Below are 27,701 nucleotides of genomic sequence, written 5' to 3'. Positions count from 1 at the left end.
CCTTTACTTCCTTAGTTAAGCTTATTCCTAGGTACTTGATTTTCTGGGGCACAACTGTGAACGGGATTGTTTTTTTCATGTCACTTTCTTCTCTCTGTTTGTGTATAGGAAGGCCATGGACTTTTGGGTATTGATTTTGTAGCCTGCAACTTTACTATACAAGTCTATTGTTTCTAGGAGTTTCTTGGTGGAGGTTATAGTATTCTCTAAGTATAGTATCTTATCATCTGCGAATAGTGAGAGCTTGATTTCTTCCTTTCCTACCTGAATGCCCTTAATATCTTTTTCTTGCCTAATCGCTATTGCAAGTACTTCCAGTACTATATTGAACAGCAGTGGAGAGAGTGGGCATCCTTGTCTCATCCCTGATCTTAGAGGAAAGGCTCTCAGTCTTTCCCCATTGAGGATGATGCTTGCTGTAGGCTTGTGGTAGATGGCTTTAACTATGTTGAAGAAAGTCCCCTCTATACCCATTTTGGTTAGGTTTTCATCATAAAGGGGTGCTGGATCTTGACAAATGCTTTCTCTGCATCTATTGATATGATCATATGGTTTTTATCTTTTCTTTAGGCCCTCCTATTTTCACTTTTGAAATAATTTAAATTTTTGTTCTTATCTGGCTTTCCATTCCATAGCCGACTTGCCAGAGAGCAATGCACCACAAACACAAGGGACATGCACAGTGGTGGGCAGGGTGGGGCTTCTGGGGCTGTGCCTAGGCGCACCTGTCTCAGAGCTGTGGTGCAAGAGACCTGCAAACCCTGGACACAGGGCTCAGAGCAAACATTATCTAACTCGCGGATGGGAGAGTTGCAAGAAGCAAGCACTCACAGCAAGATGAAACTCTTCTGAGCCAGACAGAAGCCCCATCTGTTTATTAATCTGTTCTAAAACTCCCAGTACTTACATCAAGTGTCTTAATGTAAAATTTACCTTTCAGCCTGTTCTGGAAACCAAAGCATTGGTCATTCTCTACGATTTATTACTCCCTAAATATCCTTCGTCCTTTGCAAGCACTCATTATTCCTAATTATAATTTGACATCGACTGGCACTAAGTCTCCTCCTATTTACTCTCCGACCTTTTAGTCGAAACTTGGTCATCCTACATGGTCATCTTTCCTTATTCAGCTTGAAGATAATTTTCCTTGACAAAGACCTAAAATTGAATAACTCTGATTTCAGTTCTGAATGGCAACTCTTCTCCATATTAATAGCCTTTTCTTATTTCTTGCTAAAACAAAAATTTCCCTCTCCTCAAAATTCCTATTTTTACTGTCTCTGGTATATTTCAGAATTTTCTATCTACCTAGGCTTAAGACTCTCCTCACAAACTGACTCCATTAAATATTGTTTGGATTTGATATCATGGACCTCTCACAAATACCTGTCATATTTTGGAGCTAAGTTTATTTGAGCCACATAGTTTTTCTCAGCTGTCTCTAAGATGGTATTTTACGTGGTGGTGGTACTTCAGGAATCAAACCCAGAACCTGTCACATGGCAGGCATCTAGCACAAGAGTGATAAATTTGACCAAATTTCATTTTTGTTGGTTAAGTTTTATATTGTAGCTTCAATTCACTGTCATAATTTTACTTATTCGAATCCAATGCTCATCTCCTCTGATTTAAATTTTTTTAACTCTTTGTTGAATTATGGTAAATTTTTCAAAAGCTAGGTATCCTCCATGAAACTCATAGCAAATATTTGATTATGCTTAAGATAATTTTCTTCTTTTTTCTTTTTGAGTTATATCTGGTGATGCAATGGGGTTACTCCTGGTGATGGAATGGGATTACTCCTGGTGATGCAATGGGGTTACTCCAGGAATTACTCCTGGTGGTGCTTGGGGGACTATATGGGATGCTGGGAATTGAACCCTGTTCGTCCACGTGCAAGGCAAACGCCCTACCCGCTGTGCTACTGCTCCAGCCCCCATGCCTAAGATAACTTTAATTCTCTGATACTACAAAAGAACTCCTAAGTGTCACAGTTATTTCCTTCTGATTCTTTTCTACCAGATGAACCAATTTTTTAGAGAGAATTAACTAATAATTTACCTAACTTCTAAAAGCATTAGTTGTCATAATATATTATCATAATATATTCTCTCGCTGTTCTTCCTTTCCTAAGTACTTAAGTACTTGAGCAGGTTTTACTAGAAAAAAAATTAGTAATAGAAATATTTCCCCTTTAAAATTTTTCAAATAGCCCTTTTTGTGTTGCAAATTAATGTGGATTACATCCAGCATTGTTAAATAAAATTGAAGAGAAAGGCAACAAAATAGAACAAAGAAATAGACTACGTTGCATATAGTAAGAACGCATATTGTTTGTAAAACTCATATATGTGTATTTGCATTGTGTGCTCTTGCTTGCCAAAATGTATTTTATGGTGTTGGACATGTATACTTGAAAACATTTTAACTTTGGAAACTACCATCTTAAATGAGAATACTTTTTTGTATTGCTATAATAAAAGGCATAGAACATAATTTTAGATAAAGTTATATATAAAGTATTAAGTTATATAATATAAACATGTATTATGAAATCCATGTGCATATATAAATAAAAATTCAGCACAAACAGAAATGTAACTATTTTTTTACTATCCATCGGTTGATGAAAGGTAATTTCAGAATCTAGCAGCTCTGTTTAAGTTAAAAAATAATCCATTTTAGGTGCTTTGTTTTTTGGTGGTGGGTGCACACCTCGCTGTCCTCAGTGCTTGCTCCTGACAGGGATCACACAGTTCAGTGCATAGGAGACCTGATGTGATGCTGAAAATGAATTTCAGTTGGCCACATGCAAGGCAGGTACCTTACCCACTAATCTCTTCAGCCCGAGATACCTTTTAAAACAATTTAGTCATATTTATCTTATTTAATGTTAGTCTTATAGTGAAAATACATATTTATTTATTATAGTAAAAATATATCCTAGATATCAGAACTCAGCACTAGAAAATTCAGTAATTTGTTGAATGCTGTATCACTAAACCTTCATAGTTTTCAAGCAGTATGTAAAAAATATTTTACATTTTCCTATATATATATATTTTTAATTTCTTCCATAAAGGGTGAGTGGTTGTCACATGGTAAAGGACTAGAACATTCCTTTCAACCACGTTATGACACTAAGAGTACTCAGAGGACTGACTTCCAGAAACCATCATGCCCGCTGGTCTTGCCAATCAAATACAGCAAATTGCAAAAGCCTTCTTGTGGAATCGGTAAGATTAGCAAGCAACAAGACCTCCTTCCATCAACTCAAATTCCTCTACAAACAAGATGTAGTCGCTGCACTGTACAGTACCACACATTTTCAATACTGATATGTGACCTTCCACCTACTTGGGGAAGCTTCGTATATGACTCAAACCATTTGCAAACAATTATAATCTGATTTATTGGGAGAAATTCACATGACAAGAATATAAGTATACAATTCAGTTAGCTATAAAAGGAATGTGTGGGAGGGATAAACAACCACTAAGCTGAGGTTCTGCAGACTAGTATGAAGAGCTTTTTCGTCTGGGCTCTAGAATTTCTCTTGGAACGTCAGCTCTAGGGATGGGTATGCTACCAAAATCTGAAAATGGCTTCCTTCAGAAACCAAATAGACATGGGTTTAATATATGTATGTATTTATAATTCACAAAACCAATGCCTACAATATCTGCAAGTCTGTATGCTATATGTGTAATCTATCTTCAAAATATATATCTTCAAAAGTATACTATTCAGTACCAGAAAGAAGATTTATCCTGAATAGTAAGGAGATGATAAGGGTCCTTGGGACATTCCTGGGGGAAGTAGCCTCTCTAGAGCTGGGTGTTGTGTTGGAATGACGTCTGCATGAATTTTAGTATAGAAAATGGAGCCTCAATGGGAATGTGTGGGGTGAGAAGTAAATTATTAGTCACCTATTAATTTGGAAGATTAGGCCAGCTTGGCACAGCTTGGATTTAATTTATCTTTGCCTTGGATGTCTATCAATATTCTTGCTGACTATTTTAAGTTGTAAGTCACTCCATTTAAACTATTCTTATATCTTGAGCAACCAGGGTCATTTTAATATCACTGTACAGAACAGGCGCCCTCTGAGAAACTTATTTCTTGGCCGAAGTTGAAAAGGTGTCTACCACAGGGGGTAATCCTTAGTAACTTTGTTCTTTCTCCTTTCCTGGTACACAGTTTTTCTCCAAATACATTTAATAAACACGATAAAAATTGTACAGATCATTGACAACACCAGCATCCAAGTCAGAATCAATAGCTCATTGCTCAGAATTTTAACTATTAAAATAGAAGGCAACACCATATGACTATATAACTCAAATTATTTTCTGAGAAGCACTAAATATTTGATGTTTAAAGGATTCTGTTCTTCCCACAAAATGTTAATGGCTAAATAAGTTTTGCAAAGACTGAAGTTACAAAGTTAAAAAGATTTCTACTATACAATTCTTAAAACTCTTGTTTTAAGCATAGACATACTGAATGTCTAAGAGAAATAAAGGATATTTCTGACAATGACCACCTCCCCCATTTTCAAGAAATCATCTCATGTGACTAGTATCACACAGAATAATTTCAGAAGTACCTTTAAGTAGATTATTAAAACAATTTCAGATATAACATGTTTTACCTAATAATGTTATAATACATTGTTTGTCACATCTCAGCAAGTTGTACCTGTTAGTTCACATCCTAATTCTTAGTTTATCTCATAGTTTCATAAGAATAAAATTTAGTAATTCATAAAAATTGCAGGATCAATTCAAAACAAATATGTATACTGAGTACCCAATCCTGTACTCACTTGATAGAAAAGCTCATAAGCGAAAATTCAAACAATTTTTCTGGACACAACAGTAAACCTCAAAGGATTACTTTGGGAGATCAACAGTGACTCACGTAATTTTAGCTTTCTGGCCTGTGTAATCTTGCTAGTCTAGTTTCTAAGGAAACAGAGGTAAGATTAAAGGTCGGAACATTAGGAAATGATACTATTCAGCATGATTTCTACCACAAGGCACTGGCTCCTGGGGGAGGGGTGGTAGCTGTTAGATAACCTACAATAAATAAATAGATAAATAAATAAATAAATAAATAAATAAATAAATCTCATTTAGCAAAGAGAAAAGGTTTCCACTTCTGATTGATCACGGAAGACTGGGCACAAACATCTAAATCCCCTGCCTTCCGTGACCCTGTTAAATGACAGCACAGCAAACAAGCCATAAAAGCAAAGAGAATGGAAAGAAGTTTCTGTAGTGAAGGAATGGCAACCTGTAAATGGGTTAAAGAGACCAAAGAAGAATTGGACCAGAATATATATATCAATATAGAATATGAATGTGAAGAATTAATCTTCCTGGTAAAATACCCAAGCAATTGTATATTTGATGTGGGCAAAAATGCAGGGGTGAGGACAGAAGGGAGAAAGAGAGAGTGAGTGAGTTTCCATGTCTCTGAAAATCTGCTTCATTCTTGAGTTGTAACCAGCACATAAGAAAGATAAGCAATGCAGAATTAAAGAGCAGGATCTAATTAATGTTTTTATAATTCTCAAGACTCCAAGTACTGTGTCTTCACTAGATTTCAATAACCAACCAAGCTACTCTAGTTATTCAAGCTGTATTCATGTCCTAGCCTTAATTTATGAATTGGCAAGCAATATTAAAGTCATAACAATTTTTTAAGTTCGGAGGGAATAAAGTCAAGGGAATCTTACAGAACATAAAACAACAATGACTAACCTTGCCCCCACACCCTAAAATATAGTAAAATCAAAATGGATACATAACTTTTCTAGAGCTCCAGAAAAATTTTAAAAAGACGTAATTTTCAACACATTTGTTTAACACAAACCAGTTGCCAATGAGATACTTTATGGAACTTTGCAAATATTTAGTCACTCAAATCTCACATCAACCACATGGAATATACTAACATACTAATACTATCAATATTCTCATATTTTAAATAAGAAAATAAATAGAATTTAAAGAAGTTGCCCAAATCACATCTCTCAAATAATTACTATTTGAACTTAAGAGTTTGACCCCAGCACTTGTGCTCTCAGTACCTATTATCCGTAGAATAATGTAGTTTAAAAGGATGGGGGGGATGGGAGGTGGGAGGGATGCTGGAACCCATGGTGATGGAGGATAGGCGCTGGTGGAGGGATGGGCACTTGATCATTGTATAACTGAAACCCAAGCACAAAAATTTGTAAGTCCGTAACTGTACCTCATGGTGTTTCATTAATAAAAAAAAGAAGAAGAAGAAAGTTTCCTGATAGAAAAGAGACATCAGGAGGGTCTAGTGAGTTCTTCTGTCTGAAGGGAAGTAAAGGTCTGAAGGTCATTATGAAATTGCAATTCTAGAGAATATTGTTCTAGGTTTTCATAAAGGGAAAGAATTAGCCAGCATATAAGAATACTAAACAATACAGAATACAAGAGCAGGATATAATTAATGTCCTTACAATTCTCACAACAAATAGTTTTTAACCTAAACACTAGAGTTTATTTGAAATGAATACTTCAACATTATTGTTCAATGTGGCACTGATCAGTGGACCCTTTGAGAAAAAAATGTGTAGTTGTTGCCTACCATTTGGCTTTTAATTGAACAAAGTTCATCAAATTACAGAGGGCCAAAGTGATAGTACAGTGGGTAGGGTACGAGTTTTGCATGTGGCTGCCCCAGATTCAATCCCTGGTACTACATATGTTCCCCTGAGCAGTCAGGGGATCCCTAAGCACAGAGCCAGGAGTAAACCCTGAGTACACTTGGGTGTATCCCCAAAATAGAAAAATAAAATTATGGTTTAAATGCCACGTGGTTAATTTTCAACTTTTCATATAAATAGACCCAACACGGAACATTTTTTATATGGATACAAATAGATTCATTACCAGTCTTAACAAGAAGAGTAAATACACTTTCTGTCAGTGAGTTGAGAGATGTAAGAGAATACTGACATCATCGTTGAACAGATAAGCCGTAGATAAACAAAACGGTGATGTCAAAAGAACTAATATAAAAGCCAATTTCTCTCTCCATTCATGTCCTCACTGTTTAACTAACAAACTGAAATACCGGGCATCTTTTTTAATTACCTCTTCTTGGAAAGATATTCTACATTTCAAATTTAATATGCCTGAAATAGAACATTTCATCATCCTTCCCACCAATTACACCTATTTTCCCTAGCATTCTTTCCCATCTCGAAAGTCACTTCTCTTGGTCCAGGTACTCAAGTTTCCATCATCTAGAAGTTCCTCCCTACATCTAGAGATAAACCATCAGCAAGCCTTGATGAATCTCTCTTTAAAACATAGTTCAAATTTTCTCAGTGCAGCAGCAATTGTCCTGCGTCCTTTCTTTCTCTTCCCTGATATGTTTTCCATTTCACCATCAGAAGGATCTTTTAAGAACACGAATTATATCCTCCTCATCCTTTTCCTGTAGATCTCTAAGTTACTGTTCATTGTTTGTAGGATAAATTCCTACATATTCCTCACCATGGCCTACATGACTCTGTCTACTGAACTGACCTACTTTGTCTCCTATTGTTCATATTATAAAGAGGGGATTTAGAAAAAAAAACATGTAACTCAGACCAAGGAGACAGAATGTTCTCTGAAAGTCTTTATTCCAAATGAATTTATAACTGTAGGATTATTAATGAATTCTTTTACCTTAATTAATATTCTCATCAATTGAAATCAGTATAAAATAAGAGTTGTTTCTATAGAACAGTGGAATGTCATAGAAAAACTTTCTATAAGGTCAGTTTCTAACTTTTAAAATGCTATTTATGTGTGGAAAAGATTTTGGAAAAGGAGCAAATTTTTAAATCTTAAAGGATTTTTTTATACCTTTGGTTTTAAACGTGTGCTTTCACCAAGTATTAATAAACAGAGAGATGTGATTTGTGTAAGAAACACAAAGTGAAATTTCAGTCTGTGGACACTCAGAAAATTCCTTGACATTCATTCAAAGCTTTGGTGAATCAACTGGTTAAAATATCCAAGTGTGGCAGTCATAACGCCCTATGATTCTTTACTCTAACTTATTTGGTTCACTGACCAGTTAGGTCCCCATCATTCCTCAGAAGGGGTTGTTGCTTCTGTGCTAGTTCACAGAGCTGTGGTGAAGATGAGACCAGAACAGGTTTTGTTCAAGGATGATAAAGTAGGATGCAGCTATTCTGTAAAAGACTCCTCAATCCCCTGCCTCAGCACTCAGCTTCCAGACCCTTTTGTTTTGTTTTGTTATAAGAGTCTCAAGTCAAATGTCACTTAGCATTTGCTTCGCAGCTTCCAAATTTGTTAATATGTTTACTCCTTTTTTCTTATTTCTTTTTCTTAAGGATTAAAGTTCTTTTAATATTTTAGCTATTATACTGGAGTTTTGGTGGAGGATAAGCAGAAAACTATTTTGAATTTGTAATGTTCAACAGGGCATTGTGGCCTCCTTGTCACAGTCTACACTTATTTCCCTTGACATTTAATATTGATTTAATGTTTAGAATAGTTTGTGTGTGGGCCTATTACTTAAATTTCATCATTTTAACTCAAGATATGAAGTAGAAATAAGAATTTTTTAAAAAGAATTTTTAAAAGAATCCTACATTGAAGGATTGTTATAAAGAATAAATAACATGTAAAATGTTTACCACGGTGCTTGGTAGAGAGTAAATTTTTTTTAAAAAGTAGCTTTTCTATTTAATAGTATTTTTTGGAATGAAGTCAAGTTTGGACCCTGGGTGGAGGTCTTGTCTCTCTTCCTCCCTTCCCTCATTTCTCTATTCTTTTGTTGGTAAGTTTTGATATCAAGTTCATTATTGTAACCTAATAAATACCCAGATTCAAAATATATTCATTGATTACATTTTATTAAAGAATTTAATTTAAGCAAACTAACAAAGAACACAATGTGTGTCTGCAGTTTGGATAGTATTTGGATAGAGAACAAAGTTTTAAGAGCAAGTATTTTTATACAACATAAAATATATGTATGTTTGTCTGTAATTGCCATATTACATATGCAGAGAAGAATTAAGTATAAAAATATGCCTCAATATCAACTAAAAGTCATCTCACAGTCATTCTGTTCCATCAGCCCACGAAATTACGTCTGGACTTTGGTATTTCAGCAATGTCATCTTGTGCTGACAGTGAAAGTGCCCTTTATGTCTGTACCACCACACAGTTTCCTGGCTGCCCGCCATGGTCAGCCCAGCAAATGATGATGCTGCATCATATCTGAGTCTCTTTAATGATAAATGTTCAATTTTGGTTTTATATGATATCACTTTATAAATTAGACTGATCTGATTAATGAGCGAAAAATTTCATACTTAAATATAACTTTGGATATTCACCAACTACTTGGTATTTCAACATTCTTCTGAATTACAGGTTTAAGCACAGTGGAAACAATACTCTTCTAAAATTAAAAAGTAATGATGTAAGGTTTGTGGTATTTCGTTTGCTCCAATATAATAATGATTTCTTGCTACAGTTATGTTCACTTTTCTATTTTCAATGTATTTTGAAAATCTGTACTATTATTTTTGTATTACTAATATCTTTATAAACAAAATAAATGATATTTAGAAAAAGATGGAAATCATCATAGAAAAATACTATTGCTTTTTAAAAGTAGAGTCTATCAAAAAGTCTTTCACAATTTCAAAGTAAAAGCTTCTAAATTCCCACCTTTATGAGAGCAAGTTGCATGTTTGAATAAATTCAGGCTTTGTTGATAAAATGTAAATGGCTAGATACCAACTTATTTGTTGCATACTTGTTTAGCAAATTCCTATTTTAATTAGATCAAGTTTCTAAGAAACGGCAAGTGGATTTCAAATATTCCTCATGGACTTTGCTTTATTTTTTGTAAGCCTCTTACTTAAAAAGGATTTCTTTTCAAGTAATTTGGGACCAATTTAAATTCTTCAGTAGAATAACCACAAAGAAGTTGGGTATTTTCTTTGATGTTTTCCTACTTAGATTTTCTTCACTCTTACGAACTATTTAAATAAATGAACATGGCAGTTATACCTAATTTTAATAGGTCTACTGGATGTGTAAGGACTTTCTCTCTATAAAAGCCCAGCTAATTTTTCCTCTCACTTTATTAGATTTTATGGAAATAAATTTTCAGGTACTGTTTTTGAGATCCTAGTGGATTCTAGATCACTTTGTACAAGATGCTTCATGGGTTTGGAGAGATAGTATAATATTAAGGCACTGCTCTTGCATGCAGTCCACCTAGATTCCATCCTACAACCTCCTATGATCCCTGAAGCACCGCCAGCAGTGATCCCTGAGCTCAGTCAAGCAGAAGCCCTGAGAACTGCTTTGGATAGCCCCCAAACAAACAAAAGAATTCATGGAACAATCTTAGAGTCTTCCTATGGGACCACAACAAAAATCAGAGCCCAAAATGAATTAAATACAGAGTCCTTGTGGTCCCACTAAGGAAACACACTGGAGACTCCTGCCACTCTCTAGAGGGATGCCCTGAGAGGAACAGGAAGGAGCAGCTCACTTGAGTAGGGGGTGGCACCTCCACCGCAGGGTGGACCAACTCAGGGACGGCTAAGGTTCAGAACAGGGAGGGGCAAGCCCAACACTGGCACCCCAGACTCGAACCTCTGCATAGAGAAGACGTGACCTAGAGGCAAGAACGAAATGAAGCAAAAGATACTCTGCAGCGCCATTTGCAGTGGGACTTGCAGCCGTAGTCCCCTTAGGACAGCTGGGTCTAAACCCTTCAGGAAGGGGGAATAGTCGGCAGCACGTCTTGCCCTTCCATATCAACCCCAGACCAAACAATGCTTCCCTCCTTCTAATCCACGTATGACTAAGTACACCTAGAAGCAGAAGGCTTTCAGGCAACAGACAGCCTGTTGCCCACATTGGGCCCCTTTTGAAAAGTTGAACACTTGGCTGGATCCCAGGCCCGGTGGGCCAGACCTCGGGTCAGACCAGAGGATGTTCCCAGACTGACTGAGTCAGGTGCCAGCAAGCACCTGACCAGTCTCCCTGACGGGCTCTGCCAGGTGCCCTGGACACGACCGCCTTCTGCTTCTCAAGCCTGCCACCATGATGACATCAACATAGCATTCAGAGAAGCGCCCAGAACTGCAAACAGGCTGCTTGTCTTTAGGAATACAGTTCATGTAGTCAGCCTGTGATGGCGAATTCCAAGAACTGCCCAGAGCCACATGAATTCAGCCACCGGGTCTGGGTGAATGTCAGCTCAGATGGCCACTCAGGCCAGCACAGAACCGGACCTCACTTCTAACAGTCACATCACAACAGACAATGAAGAGGAGGAATAAATGTGCAAGAATAGATGAAGAACACAACGGATCCCAGCACGCCAGGGCAGTCCCGCTCTGCCCACCTCTGTGAGGGCCCTGTCTCTGGCCCACACTCGCCCATGTCTGGGGCTGCTCTGCTCCAGCTCCTCACGTGCTCCCTCCCCTGCTGGCAGCCCCCACCTTGCACCCCCAGCTATCCCTGGCCCTTTCCACCCCTACCTGTCCCACCAAGTAGCCATGGGCGGAACAGGCTGATTCTGTGGACATGAGCACCAGGACATGGGTCTGACCACTAGAACAGAGCTCTACCCTTAGCATGGTTCCTGGCATTGTGATCCTCCAGACGCTCTCTGCATTTCACTTACCAAAACAACAACTTAGTAATGAAACTGACCACACAAAGTTTTCCGTGCAGTGGATAGTAAGGAAGTTGATAAGACTTCATTTTCCTTGCAGTAGGTGAAAGCATGAAATTTCTTCTCTGAATCTTCTTCCTGTGTGGCAAGTTTGCTGCCATCAGGAAGAGCACTGGCAGTGCCAGGCAGTTTCTTGCTTGCCCCAAACCTCACTGCCATCCCAGTTGGCCACTGAACAACTGTCCCTGATGGTTGGTGACAGTCGCCCCTAGAGAAAACTCTCTTCACAGGAAGAGAGGTCTTCATCAGGTCTACACAGATAAGCCCTTGAAGGTAATTTCCAGCAAAGCACAAGTCAAGTTAGACAATCTCTAAGTTTGTCTTTTGAGTATGGGATTCTTTGAAGCAGGGCGCTCCTTTCCATATGGTAATCACAAGCCTTTTTGCTTTTGTTTTTGAAGGATCAATAGCGCTTGCTTGTTTGTCTCTTATTCCTTATTTTAGCTATGTGATTTGCAATATTGTTAATGATGGTCTTGTACATACAAGGCTCCAATATCACACCCTCAACTGGAATGTGTGTCGCCCTCCCTCCCTCCCTCCTACCTCTCCCCTCCCCCTCCCCCTTCGCAGTCTTCCCATAATAAATTCAAGGGCCATTGCTTGTTAAGCCTTTGCAGTGGAGGGTGGGAGATTGGTATAAAAACTAGTCAGGTGAGTTGAAATCCCACAAAGCCTACTTTTACTATAGACCAGTTTTTTTTTCCCCCTTGGGGAGAGTGTGGGAGTTGGACCACACCTAACAACTCTCATGAATTTTTGGGTTCTGCCCTTAGGCATTGCCCTGGCAGTGCTTAGGGAACCATATGGGATGCCCTACAGACTGTATAGTTCTGGCTCTAGGATTGTCTCTTTTTTTTCTTGAAAAATGTCTCCTTGGATTGTTGCAAGCTTTGGTTAATTTCCAGAGTTCTGAAAAATTGTTTTTGTGACTTTTTTGACCAACATTTTCATTTTCATCACTTTTATGGAAGAACAGCTTTCCGGAGAGTCTTTCCCTGCCATACCCATCGAGGTCCTGCCCTTTTTATTTTTCATGCTATAAATGTTCCCTCTCCATATGCCATGTATCAGTTTTATCAATAGTATTCACTGAATGGGGATTATAAATTTTGATGTAATCAAGTTTTCAGGCTGATATAATCAGTTTTTCACTTTAGATTGTATATTAGATATTTAAGTTTTTCTACTGTTGAGTCACAGAAATACTCTTCTACATTTTTATGTATTGATTTCATAATCTCACATTCTGTAATTATGTTTCATCTTAGAGTTCACCGTATGTGCAGTGTTAGAAGAAACTCAGAGATCAGAGAGATATTATAGTGGTAGGGCGTTTGCCTTGCACACAGAATGACATATGGGTTCAATCCCCAGTACCCCATATGTCCCCCAAGCACTTCCAGGAGTAATTTCTGAGTGCTGAGCCAGGAGCAACCCCTGACTCCCGCTGAGTGTGGCCCAGTGTGGCCCCAGAACAAAACAAAAGGAGGGAACTTATTCTGCTTTTCTAAAAAATGGAGTGTTTCCTGGATATCATTTATGAAAAAACTCACACTTTCCTGTATATTAGTGAGACCTCTTTAATTGTATATTAGAGTACCCTATATAGATGAACCTATTTATGAGTTTTTGTCTTTTTGTTTGTTTGTTTGTTTGGGGCCACACCTGGTGGTTTTCAGGGTAACTCCTGGCTCTGTACTCAGGAATCACTCCCTGTGGTGCTTGGGGGACATATGGGGTGCAGGGGATCAAATCTGGGTCAGCAGTGTGCAAGGCCAGCTCTAGACCTGCTTACTATCTCTCCAGACCCAAGTTTCTATCATATTTCATAGGCTAATTATCAGTTCTTCACTTAGTAATCAAATGCTCTAATTATCTGGATAAGTAGCTTGCCTTTTGAACTGACAAGTAAAGTTTCCATTCTTTGCTTTTCCTTTTCAGAGACATGCTATTTAAAAGCCTTTAATTTTCTGTATAAACTTTGGAATTTTTGACATCACAAAACATTCAACTGGAAATTTGATTGTGTTGCTTAGACATAGGGGGAAATCACTTTTCATTGTAATATATTATCTCATCTAAGGATATAGAAAGTCTATTAAACTCTTTTTAAATATTTTTAAGGTAATTTAAAGGTTTTCTCTATAGAGAGCTTATACATTTTTTAATGTCTAGAAACTTTGTACTACGTAATTTTTGTTTTATTGAGAAGTTATCTTTTTTTATTCTTTGTTTTCCATTACAATTAAGAAACATTCTTGATTCCTTAATTTTTATACATTTTAACCTATTTTGCCATAGATTTTTTTTCAATTTTTATTTAATTGCCATTGAATGTCAGAGTTATTCATGATTGGGTTTCATACAATGTTTCAGCACCGACCCCTGCGCCTGTATTCACTTCCCTCCATCAAATCTATTTTTCCTGCCTCCCCCAATCTAACATTTGCCTTCCACCCACCACTTTGCAAAGAGGTGCTTTAAAAAAAATTTTTTTTTAAGTTTTGCACTGTGGTTTACAGTACTGTTACTGATAGGGTTACCTTACTCTTAACCTCTCCTCCTCCAACCACTCCTTAATTTTAATAAGGGTATCTTTTCACTTGAAACCTGCCTGTTTTTTCCCTTAGCACCCCGCCTCCTTAAGATCACTCAAGCAGGAAACCTGCATTCACTTGCTCCTCTCCCCCAACCCCAGTACTCCCAGCTGCCAGCTGACCTCCTGGGCCAACCTTTCCCCTAATGCAACATCCCTCTTCCCATCAGAAGTAGCTAGAGAGATTTTTTTGCCTCAAACTTTTCTATAACCCAAACCACTATGTAAGGTTTGTAAAGGTTTGCTGGGGACAAATGGCCACAGCCACCACTGTCATAGCCTCAGGCCCCTGGAAGGAAGACACTTCTTATTAGCCCGATGGTCCCTCCAGAAGCCCGTATCCCCCAGGCTGCATTCATGCTTCCTCACATTCTCCCTCCATGAATGACAGACAGCCAGACCAAGGGTACCACTCTCACTGGTCTTTGTTTGCATCCTGCTCAAGACACCTTAAACCCTGCTGAACCTCCCCTGGACCCGGCTCTGACCCCACCTCCCTAGGGGTCTAAAGGACCCAGCCAGAGTGCACCCTAATAAACTTCTCCTGTTTCTGCACTGAGCCCATCTCTGTCCCTCTGTGCCAGGTGAGTTTAGCAACCTTTCACTCTTCATATTAAAAAATTTGGCTCCACCAAGTAAATGATATGTTATTTCAACATAGCTTTCTAAAATTCTTTTCCCTTTTATATTTAAAAGCACCAGTTATCATTGTGCGCAGTTGCTTCTTACTCCTTTCTGTGCAAATCACCTTTCACCTTTGACAGCACTTAGAAAACTTTTTTCCCTTGTTTTTGGGAGACACCTAGTAGTGCTCAGGGCTGACTCCTGCGGCTGGTCTTAGGGTTCACTCAGGTGGTGTTCAGGAGACCAAAATAAAGCATCAGGATTGAATGGGGGTGACAACACATAAGGCAGATGCTTCATCCCCTGAACAGCCTCTCTGACCCCAGCCATTTTTCTTTGTTCCAGAATACCTTAAATTTCTTTCTAACTTTACATTAGGACTTCTCTTCTCCGCTCTGAAAAATTAGAAGGAAAATGAAGCAAGTGAGAGGTCTAGGGTAAAAAATATATCAAGCAGTGCTCCCTCCAGATTCACAAGGTGCTCCCTCCCAGAGTCGTAAAAATATTTCCATAAATTTTGCTTCTATGGGTCCCCTTTAGCTTATGCCAGGATCTGCTGCCATTAGCAAGCCCTTTCAATTTAAGATCTGACCTTTCATTCTTTTTTTTTTAAATTGTTCTGTAAAGGTAAAGGCCCTCCCGTTGATCATTGATTTGCTCGAGCAGGCCCAGTAACGTCTCCATTGGAGACTTTGTTGTTACTGTGTTTGGCATATCGAACACGTCACGGGGGCTTGCCAGGCTCTGCCGTGCGGGCGAGATACTCTCGGTAGCTTGCCGGGCTCTCCGAGAGGGGCGGAGGAATCGAACTCGGGTCGGCTGCGTGCAAGGCAAACGCCCTACCATATTAGATTTTATTGCTATTATTTTTTTGTGTACAATGCAATTTTTTATTTTATTTTTTAAAAAATTTTCATTAGTGAAACACCATTGTATAACTGAAACCCAAGCACAAAAATATGACCTTTCATTCTTGACCGTTTTTCATCATTATTCATTAAGTATTTCCTTCCCTCTACTTTTAGGTTTCTACCTACTGTGTCTTTTCTGTTTCTGATTTTCTTTGTCCTTTTCTGTTGCTGTCTAGGAAAACTTTTCAGTTTTATTTTCTAATTTGTGCTCTTCTTAACTTCAGCTTTTCTTTTTTCTTTCAACTACCACATTAAAAAGATTCTTTTTTTTTTTCCCCCTTTATTTTATTTTATTTTTTTTAAAGTTGTAGATTTACAATTTTTTGTGCTTTGGTTTCAATTATACAATGATCAGATACCCATCCCTCCACCAGTGCCCATTTTCCACCACCATGGATAATATCCCTCCCACCCCCATCCCCCCATCCCCCCGTCTCTGTGGCAGGGCAATCCCCTGTGTTCTCTCTCTCCTTTTGGGTGTTGTGGTCTGCAAAAGAGGCATTGAGTGGCAAACATGTTCAGTCCATAGTCTACTTTCGACATGCATCTCCCCTCCTGGGAGGATCCTACAAACATCCTTTATTTGGTGCTCCCTTCTCTATCTGAATAGCCCTTTCCTCTAGGATACCCGGCTGGCCTCTAAGTTATGGAGTAATCCTCCTGGTGCTGATCTCAGCTAATCTTGGGTATTAATCTCATACTTTGTTACTTTATATCCCCCAGATGAATGCAATCTTTCTATGTCTATCCCTCTCTTTCTGACTCATTTCGCTTAGCATGATACTTTCCATATTGTACCACTTGTATGTAAATTTCATGACTTCATCTTTTCTAAGAGCTACATAGTACTCCATTGTGTAGATGTACCAAAGTTTCTTTAACCAGTCATCTGTTCTTGGGCATTCAGGTTTCTTCCAGTTTCTGGCTATTGTAAAGAGGGCTGCAATGAACAAACAAGTGCAGATGTCACTTCGACTATACATTTTTGCCTCTCTGGGATATATTCCCAGGAGTGGTATTGCTGGGTCAAATGGGAGCTCAATTTCTAATTTTTTGAGAATCGTCCATACGGTTTTCCAGAAGGGCTGAACCAGTGGACATTCCCACCAACAGTGAAGGAGTGTCCCTTTCTCGCCACATCCACGCCAGCATCGGTTGCTTTTGTTCTTTTGAATTTGGGCCAGTCTCTGAGGTGTGAGATGGTATCTCATTGTGGTTTTGATCTGCATCTCCCTGATGATTAATGATGTAGAGCATTTTCTCATGTGCTTTTTTGCCATTCGGATTTCTTCTTTGAGAAAGTTTCTGTTCATTTCATTGCCCCATTTTTGGATGGGGTTGGATGTTTTCTTCTTGTGGAGTTTAACCAGTATTTTGTATATCCTGGATATCAACCCCTTGTCAGATGTGTATTCGGTGAATATCCTTTCCCATTCTGTAGACTGTCTTTGTATTTTGGTCACTGTTTCTTTGGAGGTGCAGAAGCTTCTTAGTTTAAGATAGTCCCATTTATCTATCTCTGTTTTCACTTGCTCGGCCAGTGGCGTGGCATTTTTGAAGATACCATTAGCTTCAATGTCATGGAGGGTTTTGCCAACTTTATCTTCAATGTACCTTATGGTTTCTGGTCTGATGTTGAGGTCTTTAATCCATTTTGATCTTACTTTTGTACATGGTGTTAGGCAGAGTTCTGAGCCTATTTTTTTGCATGTAGCCGTCCAGTGATGCCAACACAATTTATTAAAGAGGCTTTCCTTACTCCACTTCACATTACTTGCACCTTTATCAAAGATTAGATGAGCATATGATTGAGGAGAGATGTCAGTGTATTCAACCCTGTTCCATTGGTCTGCAGTTCTGCCTTTGTTCCAGTACCATGCTGTTTTAATTATTACTGCTTTGTAGTACAGTTTGAAGTTCGGGAGGTTGATTCCTCCCATTTTCTTTTTCCCAAGAATTGCTTTAGCTATTCGTGGGGGCTTATTGTTCCATATAAATTTCAAGAGTGTTTGCTCCATTTCTTTGAAGAATGTCATGGGTATCCTTATAGGGATTGCATTGAATTTATACAATGCTTTCGGTAGTATTGCCATTTTGACAATGTTAAGTCTCCCGACCCATGAGCAGGGGATATCTTTCCATTTCCTCATGTCCTCTTTTATTTCCTGAAGTAGCGTTTTGTAGTTTTCTTTGTACAGGTCCTTTACTTCCTTAGTTAAGCTGATTCCTAGGTACTTGATTTTCTGGGGCACAATTGTGAATGGGATTGTTTTTTTCATGTTGCTTTCTTCTCTCTCACTGTTTGCGTATAGGAAAGCCATGGACTTTTGGGTATTGATTTTATAACCTGCAACTTTACTATACGAGTCTATTGTTTCTAAGAGTTTTTTGGTGGAAGTTATTGGGTTCTCTAAGTAGAGTATCATATCATCTGCGAATAGTGAGAGCTTGATTTCTTCCTTTCCTACCTGAATGCCCTTAATATCTTTTTCCTGCCTAATCGCTATTGCAAGTACTTCCAGTACTATATTGAACAGCAGTGGAGAGAGTGGGCATCCCTGTCTCGTCCCTGATCTTAGAGGGAAGGCTCTCAGTTTTTCCCCATTGAGGATGATGCTTGCTGTAGGCTTGTGGTAGATGGCTTTAATTATGTTGAGGAAGGTCCCCTCTATACCCATTTTGGCTAGGGTTTTCATCATAAAGGGGTGCTGGATCTTATCAAATGCTTTCTCTGCATCTATTGATATGATCATATGCTTTTTATCTTTTCTTTTGTTGATATGGTGGATTATGTTGATTGATTTCCGAATGTTGAACCATCCTTGCATCCCTGGGATGAATCCTACTTGGTCATGGTGTATGATCTTTTTGATGAGTAGTTGGATTCTATTTGCTAGTAGTTTGTTGAGGATCTTTGCATCTGTGTTCATCAGGGATATCGGCCTGTAATTCTCTTTCTTTGTGGTATCTCTGTCTGCTTTTGGTATCAGTGTGATATTTGCTTCGTAGAAACTGTTTGGAAGTGTTTTTGATATTTCAATTTCGTGGAAAAGCTTAAAGAGTATTGGGAGTAAGTCCTCTTTAAAGATTTGGAAGAATTCACTAGTGAATCCATCCGGGCCAGGACTTTTGTGCTTGGGGAGACTTTTTATTACCTTTTCAATTTCCTTGATGGTGATAGGTCTGTTCAGGTATTCCAGGTCTTCTTGGTTCAGCCTTGGGAGTCTGTAGGAGTCTAGGAATTTATCCATTTCCTCGAGGTTTTGATGTTCCGTGGCATAAAGCTTCTCAAAGTACTCCCTGAGGATCCTCTGAATTTCTGTGGTTTCTGTTGTAATGACCCCCTTTTCATTTCTGATTCGGTTTATTAGGGTTTTCTCTCTCCCTTTCTTTGTGAGTTTTGCTAGAGGCTTATCGATCTTGTTAATTTTCTCAAAGAACCAGCTCTTGGTTTCATTGATCTTTCGGATTGTTTTTTGGGTTTCCATCTCGTTAATCTCTGCTCTGAGTTTTATTATTTCCTTTCTCCTGTTCGGGTTGTGCTCCTTTTTTTGGTCCTTCTCCAAGCTCTTAAGCTGTGACGTTAGGTTACTTATGTGTGCTCGCTCCTCCTTCCTGAGGAATGCTTGTAGAGCTATAAACTTTCCTCTTAACACAGCCTTTGCTGTGTCCCATAAGTTTTGGTAACTCGTGTTCTCATTTTCATTCGTTTCTAGGAATCTTTTGATTTCCTCTTTGATTTCCTGCCTAATCCACTCGTTGTTCAATAGTGCACTGTTTAATTTCCAGGTGTTTGATTTAGTTTTCTGTTTTTGTGTGTGATTTACTTCTAATTTCAGCGCATTATGGTCTGAGAAGATTGTTGATACAATCTCTACCTTCTTAATTTTATGGAGGCATGTTTTGTGGCTCAGCATGTGGTCTATCTTGGAGAATGTTCCATGTACGCTTGAGAAGAATGTGTATTCAGCTTTTTGTGGATGAAGTGTCCTGTATATATCTACTAAGTCCCTTTCTTCCATTGTTTCCCTCAAATGAAGTATGTCCTTGCTAAGCTTGAGTCTGGTTGATCTATCAAGAGGTGACAAAGCAGTGTTGAAGTCTCCCACTAGTATTGTGTTGCTCTTGATGTCTTTTTCCAAATCTATGAGTAAAAAGATTCTTATACTTTTAGATGATTCTCTTTAATGACTTAATGATTTAATAATAACTTGGATATTAGTTATGCTTTAAATTCTTGGTATGCCATTTTCAATGACTCTGCTTCACATGGTTTATATTTTGTTGTTTTATTTTTACAGTGTCTGTCTAGCTTATCTTAGGTCACGTTCCTGAGGGAAATCATCAGCCCATGGGGACAAAGACTAAATAAAGACCAGCAACTGTGTGTGTGTGCGCTTTCAAGTGCAGTTAAGAAAAGAAAAATGAGCATCAGGCTGGAGGACAGAGAGCGAGCCCCACAGAAACCAGTTTTGATTCTCTGTTTGCTGTTATACTGGGGCAGCCTGGAATCAGTCTTCCTCGTTCCCCAAAAATTCTCTGGAAAGACAGTCTCTTGATATTTTAAACAACCAGCAGGGATGGTTGCTGAGGGAATGGTGGAGGAGGACGTGCCCCAGGGAACAGGGCGCACAATTTTCATTAGCTCCTCTCTTGCAGGGCTGTGTGTGCTATTCTGATATTGCGATGTTGACAGCAGATGGCAGGGCTTGTTGATGCCAGCTCTGAGGCCCTGCACCAAGCAGCCATATTCCCCAGACCAAGTGTAGTTAAAGTCATGAGGCTTCCCAAAGCTGCCTCAGTGCCAGCGTGACTGCACCTGACCCCCTCACTCTCCAGTTCAAGATGCCATCAACCTCTTTGCACCAGTTCATGACAGGCTCTGGGTTTCTCAGAAGTTTGTTTTGTTCTTTGTCCGACTTAGGTGTCTCCTTATCATGGTTCTTTTGGGAGACCAGTGATTTTGCTCCTCAAGTACCTTTAAGATCCTCTCTAATTTGACTCCAGTGTGCCAGAGATTTAATAAATACTATTTTTCATTCTTACAATTCTGAAAGCAAATTATTGCTCTTTAAATTTCAAAGAGGCAGGAATAGAGGGACTGAAGAGATAGTCCAGTGGGTAGGACGCTTGCCAGCGTGTGGCTGGCCTGGGTTCTATCTCAACACTATATGGTATCCTAAGCCTGCCAGGAGTGACCCCTGAACTCAGAGCCAGAAGTCAGCCCTGAGGACCACTGGGTGTACCCCACTCCCCCCAAAATGTCAGAAATTGAACCTCAAGGATATTGTGATTTGCCCAGAGTCACATCCTTGGAAATGCCGTAGAGCTACAATTTGAAAACACAGCCAGGCTTTTGATACACAACCAGCCTTACCTGATTAAGGCCTAAATTTAGAGCTGCTTCACTTTGTTCAAGAAGTTCTTAAACAATATCTGAAAGTACAAATGTTCTGTAAGCTGGACTATGGTATTCATCAAAAAAAAAAAAGTAATCTCACAACTGAATGTTCCTCAATTCTACCTTATTGATAGAATTTTCTATAGATGGAGTGTCATAGTTGCTCACAAACTTTTACTAAATCTGAAGTATATAATGATTATTGTGTGCCAGTGATCCTAAAAGGTAATACTTAAATAAAAATTTGTTTTCACATAAGGGCCTTCCCAGTGGTCCCAGGGACCCGTTGGACTGTCTGGGTTCTCATGGTACAGCAGCCTTTGTGCATGTAAGCAACACACTCTACCCCTGTGAGCTTTTTCTCTGACCATGAAAAGAATTCTGAGCTGCTGATTTCAATTAAAAATCAAAAAAATGTTATCAATTGATATTTTTCCTATTTACTTAGAAGACTGTTATTTGATACAGTTTATAAACATATATCATGTAAATATTAGACTATTTCCATTCTGGCTTTAATTTATACAATGCTTAAATATTGAACTAAATTCATGAATACTTAGCAATATGGATTTAACATATTTCTTCTAGTTATAAAACCTTTGTTACTTAAAGGCATGGTTTAAAACTAAAATCTATTTTATAATATCTGATCTTTGCATACTGTGCAAAATTCAAAAGGTAAAGGTAAAGGTCCTCCCGTTGATCATCTATTTGCTCGAGTGGGCCCAGTAACATCTCCATTGGAGACTTTGTTGTTACTGTGTTTGGCATATCAAATACATCACGGGGGCTTGCCAGGCTCTGCCGTGCGGGCGAGATGCTCTCGGTAGCTTGCCGGGCTCTCCGAGAGTGAGAATGAATCCACCTCTATCTGCCAGAAACTTAATTCCCTCTCTTGCTGTCAAACCCATACTTTGACATGGGCTCCAGCCCCTGTGTCATAGACACACACACACACACACACACAGTTGTTAAACTAAAAAACAAACTAGGAAGAAGAAGCTGAACAGACCCTTTCCCACAGAAGATCAACAGGTATATTGAAAAAGTGTGCTTCATCACCCATTGTCAGAGAAAGGCAACTCAAGATGAAAATGAGAAATTCCGTTGCACCAGCATGATTGGTATACATCAAAAACTGGAAAATGAGAAATTCCATTGCACCAGCATGATTGGTATACATCAAAAACTGGAAGCTTCATGTGCTGGTGGGGATGTGACGAGAAAGAAGCACAACTGTGCGAATATCCCTGCTTCAGCGTCTGCAAAACAGTATGCAGGCTTGTCAACAACTTAAGAATTTAGCTTCTGTATAAGCCAGTGATTCCATTTCTTGGCGTTTACCCCAAGAGCACAAAAATATTAACTAAAAGAGGTGTTGAGCATTGCAGCATTATTCACAGTTGCCAAGATCTGGAAACAATCCAAGTTCCTAAGAACAGCTGAGTGAGTAAAGAAACTGTGGTATATATACACAATGGGACAGTGCTCAGCTCTAAGAAGAGATAAAATCCTATAGTTGGCTTAACTTGGGTGAAACTGGAGGGTGGTAAGGGAAGTGAGCCAATGGAAGAAGCATAAACACAGTAATTTTGCTTATAGGTGGTGTATAAAGAAATATGGTAAAGGGAAAATTTTTTAAAGGAACAATGGTCAATAATAACAGACCCAGAGAGTTGGCCTGGATGGTGGGGACAGCTTTTGGGAAAGGGAAGGGGGATCAAGAGACAATGAAACTCTGCCTGTGACTAGTGTAGCAAAGTCACATTCCTGAGCTTTAATATTAACAGCATTGTGAATCACAGACCCTACATTTTTCAAATTAAATGTAGAAACCAATAGGATCAATCTTTATATATCTATAACCCAAATTTTTTTTAAAAAATTAAGTTTATTTTTAGAGTTTAATACTTTTTAAAGTTTTCAGAACTTCTGTTCTTGGGAAATTAAAAAAATTATTTGTTCAACTATACCTACTGCAGCCCTGGAGTCTTCTACTTCATTGTGTTAGTGCTAATTGGGAGCATATTAAACATGAAGTGTACTTCTTTTTTCAAACCTTTGGTTAGTATCTATGAAGAAAGCACACATAACACTATATTTTTAAAAGTTATTATTGCATTAGTATTAGGATTTAAATTTTTAAGCAATGCTCATAATACTTATTAATTATATTACTTTTTAAAACTATATTAATCATATTATATAATTATTAATTATATATTAATTATTATAATATATGTATAATATATAATGTCATTATACATTATACATTAATGTTATATATAAATTATATATTATGTATTATATAATTATAATTATTAATTATGTTACTTTTTTCCATGGAAAAATAATGATAGGTCTGTTCTGTTTATTATTTAGAGGTGTGTAAGTAACCCTGCATACGTAAAAGAACTTAGTTTCCTTAACATTTTCTATAATATATGGTACAAATAATTATTACTTTCATATGCAAATATAATTTTCCTAATATCATAAAATATTTATTTTTCTTCAGTGCCACTTGCTTTACTGGATGCATCAGAACTTCAAAAGAATTTTATAGAACGTATCTCCTTCACACATCAATATGATTCCAGGAAAACACCCAATGAGCCTCTCTGGGGGAAGGTGAGTAGGATTTTAACTCAATCATTTCATACTTTAGGATAGGAGAGGATATGGTCAAACTTTAAGTCTTTTCAAGTCATAATTTTTCTAAAAGTGCACACATAGTTGTTAGAAGGATAAAATCTCAGCCACAAATTAGAACCAAAACTCAGATGTGATGATATAACTCTGGTTCACAGTCTTGGGATATTGGTTTAAATTATGAAAAGAATTTACTTAAGGCTGCCAGGAGGACCCCTGAGCATCACCGGGTGTGACCAAAAAAAAGAAAAAGAATTTACTTAAGGTAAATAGAAAAGTGGTTTTGATGTAATTGTGTGTTGTGTGTGGTTGTGTGTGTGTTTGTATGATGTATGGAAGGTGTATAGAAGTCTTACCACAGTCAAATAGAAATGTAATCCTTGCTACATTTTTTCCAAATAGAGATGTTTGTTTTCGTATTTCATAATCAAATGTTCTGTTGCAACTAATAGATCTTAGCCTATATTATATTCTTGATGAACTGTAGTTTCTGTTATATTCATAGCAATCAATAGAGCAAGAAAACATTGATTGGCAAGTTTTAGATGACTGAAAAGTTAAAAACAGGAGAAAGTGAGCTGTCTTTTTTATTTTCTTCCTATTCCTTTCCTTTCATTCTCTGATTCACCTTATACTACAATCTGTTTTACAGGTTCAATCATAATGATGTTGCTCTCTTGAGGTTTGGAGTAAGGTAGCAGAGAGCAGAGGTGGTAGGTTTGAGATGTTCGTAGTCTGCATCTTCCAGTAATTTAAGTTCCCTTGTTAAGGCCCACTTCGTTTTCCTCTGCAGCGACATGGAGCTTTCGTGCAGACAGAGATCAAGGCAAGGAACAGATCAACAGCTCCCAAGGGAACAGAAGGTTTACTGCCGGCTGCAGAGACAGGCTCATCAGAACAGCTCCCTGAAACAGAAAGAAAACTGAGTGGAGAGCAAAAAACCGGAGAGCAAAAGCTCACAAGTCTCTGCTGACGTAAGTCCCAAGGCTCTTTGGAGACAAAATCTCATTTATCAGAAGCAGACTTGAGAGGCAGCCATGGTGGGGGAGAAGATGGCTGAGACCTTCCCAACAAACGGAGCAACCCTTTCAACCCACCAATCAAAGCTCAGGGTAAACCAAGAACAGTGTCATTCTTCCCGATAAAAACATACATCTGGGAATATGAAAAACTGCAGAATCATCACAGTTGTTTTTGCTGTTATCAGTAACTTCTGGAAATAAGATTTACATTAATGTGAAAATAGACAACTAAGATATAATAACATTTTGGTTGTGTTTTTCAATGTGTAATGGATTATGCGCCCTATACCTAAGTAATAGTATTTATAAACATAACAACAGACTTAGTCTTGTACAACAATGACATAATTGCAAAGACTTTTAAACTTTTAGAGAAGATGTCCTGTTAGAGCATCATGAGTTTTAGACCTGGAATCTAACAGGATGCAATTTTCACTCCGTTGCACAAGTTGTGTAATCTTGAGTAAATTACTTAATCTTTCTACAGAAAGTTTCTGCAGGAAGTTTTACTTTCTTCATCTGTAAAATTATAGTAATAGTCACTTCATAACGTTATTGAGAATAAAATTATGCACGAAAATAATTGTTAATGACATCCAGCCCTGGAGTTCATTATCAATTGAAAAATGTGACAATTCCTTTAATAACGTATCATAATGTAAATATGATCATAACATAAACTTAAATTTCTTCCTTATGCTAAAAATTTAAACTCCTCTCTGTGTCATTAAGGCAAATATCTCAAAATATTTTTTTCTGGTAAAAGGTAATCTCTCTTTTTCTCGACCTCTCCCTCCCTCCTCAATCTCGAGATTTTTAAAAAATTCATTGTTAATGATTTTTTCCTTTTGACTTAATTTCTAGCACAAGCTCAACTTCTCTTTTTGGATTAATGTGACACTGTTAATTTGATACCATTAGTCTTATAGTGTTAATCCTTCCAGCTATTCTATTTGGTGCATTCGATGCCTCAAAATACACAAACAAGGCAGGTCTGAGATCTGCTCATATCAGCAGGCACTTTTATCTCTGCCTGAAGCTACAGACATGCACTAGTGGAACAGGCCAGTTTGGAATGTAAATTTACATCAGATTTCTCCTAGGACACAAAATGAACAAATCTTAACCCTGATGGTGACTCCAGGGAGGATGATGAGGAACTTCTCAAATGTAAACGTTCCCTGGGGGAAGAGATACCCATGGACAATAGGAAAAAACAGCCTTGAGAAAAACAAGGTTACAAAAATTACAAAGAACAAAAAGAAAATCAAACCCCTCAAGAGCCAATAGTAGACAAAGAGAATAATAAAAATAATAATTAAAACTGGAGACAAGAGCATTAGAATACTTTATATTTGTGGATTATCTCTTCTACTATGAATTTTTAATTATAATCTTTTCTGATATTACTATGTATATATATATAGTCCGGCAAGCTACTGAAAATATCTCGCCCGCATGGCAAAGCCTGGCTTGCTACCCGTGATGTATTCGATATGCCAAACACAGTAACAAGCGTCACAATGGAGATGTTACTGGGCCAGCTTGAGCAAATCGGTGAACAACGAAGGACAGTGACAGTGACAGTGACCTTATATTTAATTCTCCTCTCCATCCATCAGAAACAGCTACTACTAAATAATAGAATAGTTGTATCTGTCTTCTATGTCTCTCTTGGTATTATACTTGGTATTATACTTGGTATTATACTCTCTTGGTATTATACTTGAATCAGGTATTTGTAAATTCTTGTTTTACATACCCTAGGAAATGTTGAGATCCAGATCAGTGTATAAACTGTTCTCTGTTCTACAGCTGAGCTTTAGGACAGAGTCAGGATGTGCAGTCAGATGAAATTGAGAGTTATTGCTTTAATGGGTTCTTCATCATCCTGGGGGACCAGGCGCTGATCTGATCTTCTTGCCTCAACATCTGATTCAGTTCATACTATAAGCCCACTGCTTAGCACAAGCAGGACAAGGCAAAGTTGATTTCCTGGTCCTTGTGCAGTTCATTTGTTCAGATTCATAGGGTAACAGGAGTCCTTTTACTTCTCAGTACCTACTCACTCCGCTTAGGATCTTTCCAGACCTACATTCCCAGAAGCCATCTCTGCACAGCGGGACTTTTGTTTCATTCAATTTTGTTTCTCCAAGCACTTGTTCTCTGGTAAATTTTCAGAATAAAAATACACACCTTCTGAAAGTAAGTTTTCTGATTCCACTAGGTAATATTTTATTATCTGTTGCTCTTTACATGTGTCCTAGTGAGATTTGGTGAGCAGGAAGTGAGAGGTTTATGTGATTAGTCTGCTGTTTCATAAATAAATTGCAAACCTAGTACTTTAACTTTAGTAAATAAACTGAAGTAATAAATACTTAATTATCTATTAATAATTTAGTAAGTAGACTAAAGTAAATAAATGAACTGAGTACTTTAGTAAATAAACTCTTCAGTTAGTCTAATGGTTGACTGACAGACATTGAGGGTTGAAATAATCCCTCTTAAGAAATATGTTTTAGTGAGTGAGTGAGAGAAAGTGAGAGAGAGAGAGAGGGTGAAGGGGAAGGCAGTTAATGGGCCATTTCCATAGATTCAGTTGGTTGTTCTCAGTTTATTCAAATATTATGACATCCTTCCTGTATTATAAAGTTTATGGCTCCTCACAGAACAATAGTTGAATTTTCAAAATCCATAATTTGGGAAAATTTATAGTA

General features: G+C 37.9%; 1 protein-coding gene across 1 annotated transcript in view; it reads left to right on the top strand.

Moving 5' to 3' along the window:
• The window catches only part of CUNH2orf73 (chromosome unknown C2orf73 homolog), a 36,497-nt gene extending 11,475 nt beyond the window's left edge, over nt 1-25,022 (top strand). The window contains 3 exon segments of the mRNA XM_056114328.1: nt 3,083-3,236; nt 23,829-23,941; nt 24,756-25,022. Of these exon segments, the coding sequence (XP_055970303.1) occupies nt 3,083-3,236; nt 23,829-23,941; nt 24,756-25,022 (534 nt within the window).
• Nucleotides 25,023-27,701: the final 2,679 nt, after the last annotated feature.

This window comes from Sorex fumeus, unplaced genomic scaffold, assembly GCF_029834395.1.
Source record: "Sorex fumeus unplaced genomic scaffold, SorFum_2.1 ptg000024l, whole genome shotgun sequence".
In the NCBI taxonomy this organism is placed as follows: domain Eukaryota; kingdom Metazoa; phylum Chordata; class Mammalia; order Eulipotyphla; family Soricidae; genus Sorex; species Sorex fumeus.
This window is presented reverse-complemented; position numbering and strand designations above follow the sequence as displayed.